This window comes from Primulina huaijiensis, chromosome 12, assembly GCF_012295235.1.
Source record: "Primulina huaijiensis isolate GDHJ02 chromosome 12, ASM1229523v2, whole genome shotgun sequence".
In the NCBI taxonomy this organism is placed as follows: Eukaryota; Viridiplantae; Streptophyta; class Magnoliopsida; order Lamiales; family Gesneriaceae; genus Primulina; species Primulina huaijiensis.
This window is the reverse complement of record NC_133317.1, coordinates 7,606,958-7,619,225: the sequence shown is the minus strand read 5'-3', so window position 1 is coordinate 7,619,225 and position 12,268 is coordinate 7,606,958. Positions and strand designations below refer to the sequence as shown.

Sequence of the window (12,268 nt, the reverse complement as noted above, 5' to 3'; positions counted from 1 at the left end):
TCAATCAAAATATTTCTTTGGGTTCATTTCTTACCCATAAAATTGTGGTATTATGTCATACAAAATGTGGTATACTTCATTGGAAATATGATATTAAAAAAATACACAGAGACTGAAAACAAAAAAAATCTACGGCTGGAACTGAAGGCAATTTTTCCCAAGAAAAACGTGGACCCGCGGGAGTCGACCGGTCGGGTTAACTTCAGCCATTAACAGATATCATCACGATTACTTGTTCAACCAAAAAACAATCAATCACAGTTCTTAATCAAGAAGGAACACGGCCCGCAAAAGAAGCTATTTGTTTGATGGCTCGAAGCTGCTTACATTTGGATAATTTTTTTTAGTATATTTACGCGTTGTTAATGTGTGTATCCATTTACAGATGAGGATGCGTTGAATTTTTGTAGTACTTTCCGCAAAAAAAAAGTATCTTGTACGAGGTGGGGTTTTGGGAGATTCCGAGACGAAAGGGTTTTGTGACGCTTCTTTGTGAAAGGTTGGATTTTGATCAAAAGCAAGAATTTGGGTTCGAAAATAGTGAATTTTCTTGGTGGGTCTTTGGGGGGTATTGAGGTGTGAAGATGATGATAAGTTATCCAGGCCTTTCAAAGTTGAGAACCAAGCTGGTATGGCTGTTCCACTTAAATTTATGTTTCTTTCCAATCAATATTATTGATTTTGTTTAGAATAGAATTGATGGGATTCAATTAATACTTGGTAATTTGAATGTTCGCATTCTTCGTTTTCAATGGCGGTGGCGTGTGTGCGATCAGTTTTAATTCACATATTTCCTCAAAAATCGAATGTTTGCTGCCAAATGTTGTGTGTTATATTGTGAGAAGTCGTGGGATTTGGTAGATCAGCCGAAACAAATGTGAAGCAATGAGTGCAGTGTAATAATGGCTGTGCAATTTTTATTTAAATTCTAAAAGGTTTATAACCTTTTAGTCACTCTAAAACAAACCTTTTAGTCACTTTAAATTTTCAAAATTTTGGGTATTATGAGAAAGAATTGTTTCTAAAGTTGCATGTGGTAGGTGAAGTGAGGCTGTATTGAGATGCTGTCATACCGAAAGTAATTTTTTCCCTAGGGTGATATTTGCATACAGTGCTCACGAAACAATTTGTTATCTAGACTTCTAAGTGAGTTTCTCCTTTAGAAATAAAAAAATTACTCATCTTTTTCCCCTTGGGATCCAAACATGAAAACTGTTTCTATTTTGTTAATGAAAGGTACTTAGAAAGCTTTTTTTGTACTACGATTTCTATATTCTAACTGGCTGTATTTGATGTTTATACATATCATGTTGATGATTACCAGATTGAGTATGAAAATGTCTTTTTAGCAAGTGATTCTGGCACACTCGAACAACTTAAGGAGATGAACTCCAAGCGTAGAGCAATGGAGGAGTCCATCAATGAGAAAAGCCTTGTTACCGCGGCTATTGCGAGGGAAATTTCCGGAGGTCTTACCTCCCGTTGTCAACAGGTAAACTACTTTTGGTATCATATGTTGTAATTTTATGGGCAACAATAAGATGTGGTACTTAGGCTGCCGAATAAAATGAAAATTTTGAATTAGACCAGTATCACCGATAATAGCTTTTGATACAGGGCATACGCTTGATCGTAAGATCATCGAGGAGTTATAGTTGCGACATGTGCACAAACTATCATTATCTAGTTGTGACTTTGCATGGTAGTATAGTATAATGTTTACAAAGTTTATCGTTTCAGGACATTCAGAAGATGGAATATTATTTGCCTCTATTAGAGAACCTCGTTCACCACGTCAATTTGATAGACAACAATCGCCGAATGAGTTCATGGATTTCAGATCTTAAAATTAGATGGAGCAGTGTTCTCACTTCACCATCCATCTTCAACCTTGGTCCAAAATTTTACCAATTTGATAATGTTTACTTTGAGCTTGGAATGACATTATTTGTATACGGTGCAATGCTTCGTGAGCAAGCTTTGGAAGTTCTACCATCAGGCAAGATTAACTTTTCCATTATACTGGGATTCCAAAAGGATAAGTGGCGATCGGGGGTGGAACCTGCAGGGGGAATCGCCCCTTTGAACAAACTTTATTTTAAAGTTCAAATTTTTTTTAAGAAAAACTGCAAGTTTTGGATGCCAGAATCCATACCACTCACCTTCCTCTCCTCGTCCCATCTCGCAACTATCTCCCAAATTCCTGTACTCACTCCCTGGTGGTAATGCTTTTCTTATTTTCTCATTTGTTGTTGTAGACCTAGTGCATTCTACTACCCTTTTCCGAAAAGCTGCTGGAGTTTATTCCTATTTAGATGAAGAAGTTCTTAACCACATAGTTGGTACACAAGAAAAGCCTCCTGAAGCCATGTCTCACGTGTCTTCTGTGATGAGTCTTATTTGCTTGGCCGAAGCCCAGGTTTGCTCAAATATAGTCTTATGCTTATGTTTATTTGATCATTTATGCTTATAAAGCTTTTGTGTTTCCCTTGTGATGGCTAAATACAATGCTCGGTTGAAAATATTTAGGCTGTAGCTGCTAGGAAGGCCGAAGAGAACGGCAATACTGGTGGACTTTTAGCGAAGTTGCATTATGGTGTGACAGATCTCGTGGCTAAAGCTATTGATAACCTGCAAATCACCACCAAAGAATGCAAGGATATTTCGCCTCGCTTTATGGTATGTATGCACTTTACTTCAAGCATATGATACAATCTAAATTCCCAAAATATTTTTAAATGGCGGTCTTAAGTCTTAAAACATATAATTGCCAGTCGTGATGGGAAGAAATAATAAAAATTCATTTGAATTGTGACGTGGAGAGGCAATGGCTATGTTAAATATGAGGAGTTATGTCTGATCTGCATCGTGATTCTGTTCTGTGCAGGATTTTGTCTTGAGTTGCAAAACTTTGCACGAGTTAAAGAGTTACAAACACCTCGCGGAAAGCCTTAAAAACGAAGGTAAAATTGGCACCGCGATAGGAGTTCTTCGCAGGGCATTGTCAAATTTACAGAAATACCAACCAAGAGAAGATTCTTGGAAACAAGTTTACAAGCAAGTATTTGATGACATGACTGAGTCGTTTAAAAAATACGAGCACGAAAATGAGTTTGTGTGGCACGAGAAAGTCCCTCATCACAGTGAACTGCCTTCACCTCAAGCTGTAAAAATTGTTAGTCCGATCCCTTATCAACCCCAGAAATGGGAACGAACACTTGTTTTCAAATTGTGAAGTGTGAATACATAATCTGTACAGTGCACTTTGTTCTTGGGCGCCAAACATTTTATTCATATAAATCGACGTTTCAATACCCTTCTTTTTCAGCAGCTTTTGATGATCATTTACAGGAGTGGATTGTATTTTTGTATTATTATTAATCTGTATTTCTGATTGGTCCCAGGATAGTCTGCTTCAGTATGAATGTAAAATGGTTTAAGACTTTTTTGTTCTTGTTTTTAATATATATATATATATTATTCATTTCTAAAAGCAGGCAACTAACACAACCAATATTCTTTTTTTTTCTTAATTCAGGTATTCCAGTACGGATATTTTGATGTGGATCGAATTTGGTTTCAGATTCCGAATGGATGGAATGGTAATTAACTCAAATTAACACCTGAGTTCGATTATATATATATAATTAGTAAAATGATAGATAATTGAATGACAAAACAAGAAAAAAAGAAGTAATAATTTAAGATTCTCATCAAGCAAATAGTCATATAAAATCTGTAAACAGGTCGAGTCAGGTCACCATGTGAAAAAAGAAAAATAATAACGCAAGATTTCCATCAATCCCTTCCAAGAAAAGAGAAGATAAAACATTGTCCGTCATTCGATGATTCTCATATAAATCTTTTCCGAGCAAAGAAAAGAAAAAACAAGATTATAAATTTCTAAAGTAAATCTATTATCGTCGACTTTCGCATGTATATATGGTTTAAAATTTTGAGTTAAATCAAAATAAAGAACCATGCACATGATTTAAATTCAAATACACAATTTCTCAGTTATATCTACCTTCCCAAAGCATGTAAATTACTCCAACTTGTGGTAAGTGATAAATGCGATTTTCGCACGTAATTTGTGATGAAAATTTGATTGAATTATGCTAGTTTGGAGTAGTCTTGTGTGTTTTTGTGGTTTGTTTTGTGTTTGAAGGATAAAATAAATTAAAAGAGGTTGAGATGTTTAGGAGGAGAAAAATACTAAGCAGATAAGAATTGAAAGACTTGATAGAATTTGAACAAACCAAAACTATGTGAAAGTCGTGAGAGAGGCGCCTTAGCGTCGTCTAAGTGGCGCCTCGACGCAGAATATTGAAGAAACGCCGCAGAACAAGCGCTTAAGTGTCTGCCATGAAGAACAGAAGAAGAAATTTCGCGCCTTTGCGTCATACATGCGGCACCTTAGCGTCTGAAGCCACCGAAATTACGATGAACATGAGGCGCTAAGAGTCCTATGCGAAAATGACTAGAGTTTTAGGCTGCTAAAAACATTATCAAGAGCAATTTTAAATCAATATATCATCATAATCGAAGGCTCATGAGAGGAGAACCCACACACTAAAGAGGAGAAAATATGGAGGAGTCGACTCAAGAGGAGACAAGGATCGAAGAACAACTGCACGAAGAGATAAGACGCATCATCTAGGGACAGAGAAGCGCCATCGATCTTCGTTCTATTTTCTCCGCCCCTCGATCTTTGAATATGCTCAAGAACATGTTTTGTTTTGATTTTAAATTCGTTATGAACTATTTTTTTCCTAGAAGGACGACGTAGCTTTACTGAAAATTATGGTTTGATCTTTTAATTTACATATTCTAATTCTTCTGTTGGTTTATTTGTGTTTTCTCGAATCGAAAGCGTTCAATTAATTGATTATTAATTAAATCGTCATATTTATTTTGAATCTATCACTCTAGAGAGAAGATTTTGAATAAAGAACATTGGAAACCACGTTGTTGGTGTTTATAGAGTTCGGGAGGCATGTAACTCCATGGAAGCCATTGAAAGAATTCTAGTGCTTATTATATTATTTGATATCTGAACTCTAATAGGGATATTTACATCTATATTAGATAACTAATTTCTACTTATTACTTGGGAAATGAAGGAGGAAAGATTAAGAATTATTAGCTAATAAACTAGAAGAATTTATGATGTAAGTATTAAAAGAAATTAATCATAATGGATAGTCAAGTGAAATCGAACTTCTAACATTCGTCTCTCATTGATTTTTTCTCCTTATAATTCTCGTTAATCGTAGGTTAATTATTTGAAATTCTATTTTATATTAAAAATCTCATATTTGATTTTATGGATAAGTTTAATATTATTCTAATTACAGTACTTAGTGTGATACTAAATTATTCATTCTTTACGGGACTATATCCGTATTTAACTAAATACTAAAACTTGACAATGTGCCCTTACGATACGACATTAAGTGTTCAATATTACTTGAACAATAATGGGTCGATCACTAATATTAACATGATCTTAATTAGATTAAATTAATCTTTTTTTTTAATCTCTTAGCCAATAAGAACATGGTGGGTTGGGCACTGAAACAAAGTTCGTCTTTTTACATTTTTTGGAATAAAAATACCAAACAATGGAATCATAATTGGGTTTGCTGTCTTTAAGGAGGTCGAAATTGTCATGTTTTTGCTCTCTTCGTCTAATTTATCAAAAGTTGGATGTTAGTTATGTAATTTTGATTTACGTTAGTTTTTAGTCATATTTCTTTGATAACTAAGTGATTTTTATGATAATGTCAATTTTTCGGTGAAACACGATTAAAAAGAAAAAAAAAGATTTGATAATAAATTTTACATCATATCGAAGAGTAGATCTCTTGTGAGACGGTCTCACGAATCTTTATCTGTGAGACGAGTCAATCCTACCGATATTCACAATAAAAAGTAATACTCTTAGCATAAAAAGTAATATTTTTTCATGAATGACCGAAATAAAAAATCTGTCTCACAAAATACGACCCGTGAGACCGTCTCACGCAAGTTTTTACCACATTAAATTAATATGGTTCGCAACTGGGTCGACAAGTGGTGGTGTCACATTCTCCCGTTGACAATACGAGTGAGTTGTGAAGAAAATGAAGCACAAATTCGAAACTTAAACTTTTGATAGACTAAAAGTTGACCTACATTTTGACGTAATGGATTGGGGTCACATCTTATCTAAATTTATAATTATCTTATTATATTTAATTGAGATATTACCTAATTTTTAATTAATTTGGTAAAATTTTATTTAAAATTATAATTATACATTTATCATATAACTTTATTGATGGTTTTTTTTTAAATTTCATAAAATAATTTTTTTAAAATCTTCAATCATATCTTTATCTATAATTTTAAATTCAATCCTATTTTTATACATATATTTTAATTTTTTTTAGAAATTATATTACTACTAATAAAAATGTGTAAAAATCATTAATTTGGAAACAACAAAAAGTACCATATTTAGATAACAATATTCAATTGTATAAGCACGTAAGGCTTACAAATGAATACTAATATTAAATATTGATACTTAATCAATTGTCATGACATACTAATAATTTGGGCTGATTAAACTGGATCGCGTATGAAACGTTTAAAAGACATAAAACTTTCTAAAAATTATTAATAATCTAATATATCTTTAATTTTTTTAAAAAAAAATCGAACTCATTTAACCCATGTTTAAAAAAACTCGAGCACATTTACCTCATTTATAAAGGGTTTTGTTAAGATTGGCGGGGGAAAGAATTGAGCTACAATAGCTCGATTCTTGGAATATTGAACACTAAAAAATTAAATTGAATTTGGTTTTATACCAAGCAGAAGACAATCAAAATAATCTATGTAAAACTGATTAAACATTTTGTAAAACATTTAAAAGATATGCAAGTTGAATGTATAAAAATATTTCAGTTGAATCATTTTATCAAACACTTTGTATACACATTTTTGGCATTTTATTCTCACATTTTTGGCATTTTATAGAATAAATAAAATATTTCAACAATGCATCTCAAAACAACAACAATAAGTAATTGTGATAAAATAAAGAAGTACAAATTTTTATGGAGGTTCGGAGATTAAAAATTCATATGTCACCCATTCTTCCATTGTCGAAAGGTATCAACTAGAAAACTTTGATTTACACAACTCTTTGTACAACCTTATTCGACTTAAGACTTATCTCTTGCATAATCGAAACTCTTAGTACACTCTCGATTGTAGGTTGCAACCTCAAAATCTGCTTAATATGTAACATCTCTTATGTCAATATTACAAACACAATCTTTAACATCTTAGTGTAAAGACGACCACTCAACTATTCTATTAAGCTCATATTTCTTTTGTGTGAGTGATTTGTATGTGATGATTTAATTCATTACAGTGCAATTCTCTCAACTGTAATATCATTCTCTCTTCTTGAAACTTGCTCTCATTTCAACAAGTTTTAATTAATATGCCCATATTTTTTAATCCACTCCAAAATCTTTTGCATTTATCTTCAAAATGTTGTATTTACGGTATCCAAGAATGATACGAACGTTAGATACAAGAATATGATGGTTTGTAAAAGTTTTATGCAGTTTCTGATATTGAAAATGTCATATTCCTGTTGTTGGCCACTTTTCTCGACCTCAGCTGGATTCAGCTCTGCTGATTTGGGGATCCGCTGATTTAGGTCTGCTGAATTCAGCTATGTTGTTTGCTGAATTCAGCTCTACTAATTTTAGCTTTCTTGATTATATCTGTTGACTCACTGATTTCATGTAAAAGTAATAAACATAAAAGTTATAGTCATTTCTCTTAGCTTTCCACATAATCAAGAATCACTTGATTTTGAGTTCTTAAGAGATAGATATGCTTGAAATACAAGACTATATAAAAGTTGTAATTTGATCTTCATTCAATACAAAACCAACAATTTCATTGCAGTTTTTCTCTTTTTTAAGCTATGATTCAGGCTTCTATTTGAGAAGATGATTTGTATATCATCGTCTTAACTTCGTAACACATTCTAAATAGTTCTATTTTGATAATTGAGCTAGTCTGGATGACCAAAATACTAGAATTGATTATGTCAAACTGATTCCTGCTTCAATTACATCAGCTTTATCTTGAAACCATCAGCTTGCCTAGATAACATCTGAATGAGCCTAGTTGATCAGAGATATGACTTTTAGTAATTTGAGTATTCTATTCAACCGTTTTGGTCGCTGATCATTTGCATCAACGAGATATGAGATATCATTGAAATACTATAGCACACCAGATTTTCAACTTGACTAAATATGTTAAAAATACAATAACAAATTTTGTTATCATAAAAATCAAGATTGTCACCGTTTCCACAACCCAACAAGTTTTAAGTTGATTTCATAAACAAAAGTTTTAAATGAAATTAATTTTACATTGGGATTTTTCGCTTTTCTATATTTTACAGGATGCTGAGACAATTTCCCTCTAATAATTCTATTCACATATTGTGTGTAAAAATAATTTGTGTATTCAAGTATTTTTGTTTTAAAAAGCACAGAGATCATTTTAAAATAAAACTTTGAAGATGATTTTGATAAGTTTTTTCAATCATTCATATTTTTATTTTTATTTTTATAAAATATATGGTATATTAATTTTGTATGTAAAATATTTTTTTTAAGGTGAGAAATTTTCATATAAAAAAGTCAAAAATTATATCAAAATTGTTGTGAAAAAGTAAAAATTTACGGTAAAAAGTAAAAATCTCAAATTCTCAAAATTATCACACTACACACTTTATAATATTTTTCTCTCAACTCAATTGTGTTTTTTTTCACAAATGAGAGATCTATTTATAGAAAATTTTTACAAATAATCCAAAAATAAATTACATCATTACCTTCATCATCACACACAAATTTCAATATTCAACACCTAATTTTACCTAATTTTCAACATTCAAATATTCAATACACACATTTTAAATATTATTTTTCAACACTCCCCATTGTGATGATGATCATAATCATTGTATTCATTACGTGTTTTTATACTGCCTCGTTAAAAACCTTACTAGGAAAAACTCATTGGGATAAAAACTATACTAAGGGAAAAAGAGTGCAGTCACGTAAACTCCCCCTCATGTTGACACGAACAATTCTTCACAAATTTCGTAGATTGCGCATCCCAATATTATATATGTGCTTTCTGAATATTGTCGTAGGAAGTGCCTTTGTGAAGAGATCTGATGAGTTTTCACTTGATTGAATGTGACGAACATCAATACATTTATTCTTCTCAAGCTCCTTGGTGAATGCGAAGAACTTAGGAGGAATATGTTTAGTTCTGTCGCTTTTTATGTATCCTTCTTTCATTTGAGCAACACATGCAGCATTATCTTCATATAGTATCACAGGCTTCTCGTCGAATGATAATCCGCATGAGATTTGGATATGTTGAGTCATTGATTTTAACCACACACATTCACGGCTTGCTTCATGTAGTGCAATAATCTCGGCATGATTTGATGAAGTTGTTACAAGTGTTTGTTTCTGTGAACGCCAAGAAATTGCAGTGCCTCCACGAGTAAATACATATCCAGTTTGAGAACGTGCTTTGTGTGGATCAGATAAGTATCCAGCATCGGCATAACCAATTATACTTGGATTAGCATCTTTTGAATACAAAAGTCCCAAGTCTGTCGTTCCTCGTAGATAACGGAATATATGTTTAATTCCGTTCCAATGTCTCTTTGTTGGATATGTGCTAAATCTTGCCAATAAATTTACGGCAAAAGATATATCAGGCCTTGTACAATTTGTAAGATACATAAGGGCACCGATAGCACTTAGATATGGTACTTCTGGACCAAGAATATCTTCATCATCTTCACATGGACGGAATGGATCCTTTTCTATGTTTAATGATCTAACAACCATTGGAGTACTTAAAGGATTTGATTTGTCCATATTAAAACGTTTAAGGATCTTTTCTGTATAATTTGTCTGGTGAACAAATATTCCACATTCTTTTTGTTCAATTTGTAAACCCAGACAATACTTGGTTTTTCCAAGATCCTTCATTTCAAATTCTTCTTTCAAGTATGACACAACTTCTTGAATTTCCTTATTTGTTCCAATGATGTTTAAATCATCAACATATACAGCAATAATTACGCATCCGGATGTTGTTTTCTTAATGAAAACACAAGGGCATATTGAATTATTTACATATCCCTTTTTCATCAAGTGATCACTTAGCCTATTATACCACATTCTGCCGGATTGCTTCAACCCATATAATGATCTTAGTAATTTCACAGAATAACATTCTCTGGGTTTTGAACTTTGTGCTTCAGGCATCTTAAATCCTTCAGGGATTTTCATATATATATTACTATCAAGTGATCCATATAAGTAGGCTGTAACAACATCCATAAGACGCATTTCTAAATTTTCAGATACTGCCAAGCTAATCAAATACCGAAACGTAATTGCATCCATCACAGGAGAATACGTTTCTTCATAATCAATTCCAGGCCTTTGAGAAAAACCTTGTGCAACAAGTCGAGCTTTATATCTTACTATTTCATTTTTCTCATTTCGCTTTCGAATAAAAACCCATTTGTATCCAACAGGTTTTACACCTTCAGGTGTAAGGACTATAGGTCCAAAAACATTACGTTTATTTAGCGAATCCAATTCAACCTGGATGGCATCTTTCCATTTTATCCAATCCTGCCGATTTTTACATTCACCAAAAGATTTTGGTTCATGATCTTCATTATCATTTATGATGTCGATTGCCACATTATAAGAAAATATATCATCAATTTCTTCTATATCTTTTCGGTTCCATATTTTTCCAGTATTAATATAATTGATAGAGATTTCATGATTCTCGTCAGTTTGTGGTTCTGACAAAACATTTTCATCATCATGTGTTTCTTCAGGAACATCATTCTCTATTTTGTGATCATTATGTGTTTCTTCAGGAACATCATTCTCTATTTTGTGATCATTGTGTTTCTCTATGAATTTTCTTTTTCGAGGATTTTTATCCTTGGAACCAACTGGCCTTCCACGCTTCAGGCGTTTAATGACATCATGACTATCTTCAATTTGTTTCTTCGGAATTTCAATTCGAGCAGGGGCATTTGCAGCATGTATATATGATTTAGTTACCCCTTTTGTGTCTGCAAATGCATCTGGTATTTGATTTGCTATTCTTTGCAAGTGCACAATTTGCTGTACATCTTTTTCACATTGTTTTGTTCTTGGATCCAGATGTAACAATGATGATACATACCATGTAATTTCTTTTTCGGTATGTTTCTGTTCTCCCCCTAACATTGGGAAGATTTCCTCATTAAAATGACAATCAGCAAAACGTGCTGTGAACACGTCGCCTGTCTGTGGTTCAAGATATCGAATGATCGATGGACTATCATAACCAATATAAATTCCAATCTTTCTTTGAGGTCCCATTTTCTTTCGTTGAGGTGGTGCAATAGGCACATACACCATACATCCAAAAATTCTCAGATGAGAAATGTCTGGTTCTTTACCAAATGCAAGCTGCAATGGGGAGTATTTATGATATGCACTTGGTCTGATGCGAATTAATGAAGCAGCATGTAAAATTGCATGTCCCCATATAGAAATAGGGAGCTTTGTTTTCATAATCATTGGTCTAGCAATCATTTGCAGACGTTTAATCAATGATTCAGCCAATCCATTTTGAGTATGTACATGAGCAACAGGATGCTCAACAATGATTCCCATAGACATACAATAATCATTGAAAGTCTGGGAAGTAAATTCACCAGCATTATCAAGTCTAATTTTCTTGATTGTATAATCGGGAAATTGATTCCTCAATTTTATTATTTGAGCAAGTAATCTTGCAAATGCAACATTTCGAGTTGACAATAAACATACATGTGACCATCTGCTGGAGGCATCAATCAATACCATAAAGTATCTGAATGGTCCACATGGTGGATGGATTGGTCCACAAATATCACCCTGAATACGTTCAAGAAACATTGGTGATTCAGTTTGGATTTTGGCTGGTGATGGTCTTATAATAAGTTTTCCAAGAGAACATGCTTTACATTGAAACTTATTATTCTGAAAGATCTTCTGGTCTTTCAATGGATGACCATGTGTATTTTCTATAATTCTTCGCATCATTGTTGAACCAGGATGTCCTAATCGATCATGCCAATTGGTTAATATTGAAGAATTAT

The 12,268-nt window shown here is 32.8% G+C and overlaps 1 protein-coding gene across 2 annotated transcripts; it reads left to right on the top strand.

Moving 5' to 3' along the window:
• The first annotated feature begins 225 nt into the window (after window positions 1-225).
• LOC140990303 (uncharacterized) lies at window positions 226-3,463 on the top strand. Of its 2 annotated transcripts, none has more exons than XM_073459918.1 (6): window positions 226-629; window positions 1,350-1,492; window positions 1,741-1,999; window positions 2,259-2,419; window positions 2,530-2,679; window positions 2,888-3,463. In XM_073459918.1, exons 2-6 carry the CDS (start codon window positions 1,385-1,387, stop codon window positions 3,233-3,235), a joined length of 1,026 nt encoding a protein of 341 aa, XP_073316019.1. In that variant the 5' UTR covers window positions 226-629; window positions 1,350-1,384; the 3' UTR covers window positions 3,236-3,463. The 2 variants fall into 2 exon arrangements, with proteins under 2 accessions (XP_073316019.1, XP_073316018.1); XM_073459917.1 differs by having other exon boundaries at window positions 1,325-1,492.
• The last annotated feature ends 8,805 nt before the right edge of the window (window positions 3,464-12,268 follow it).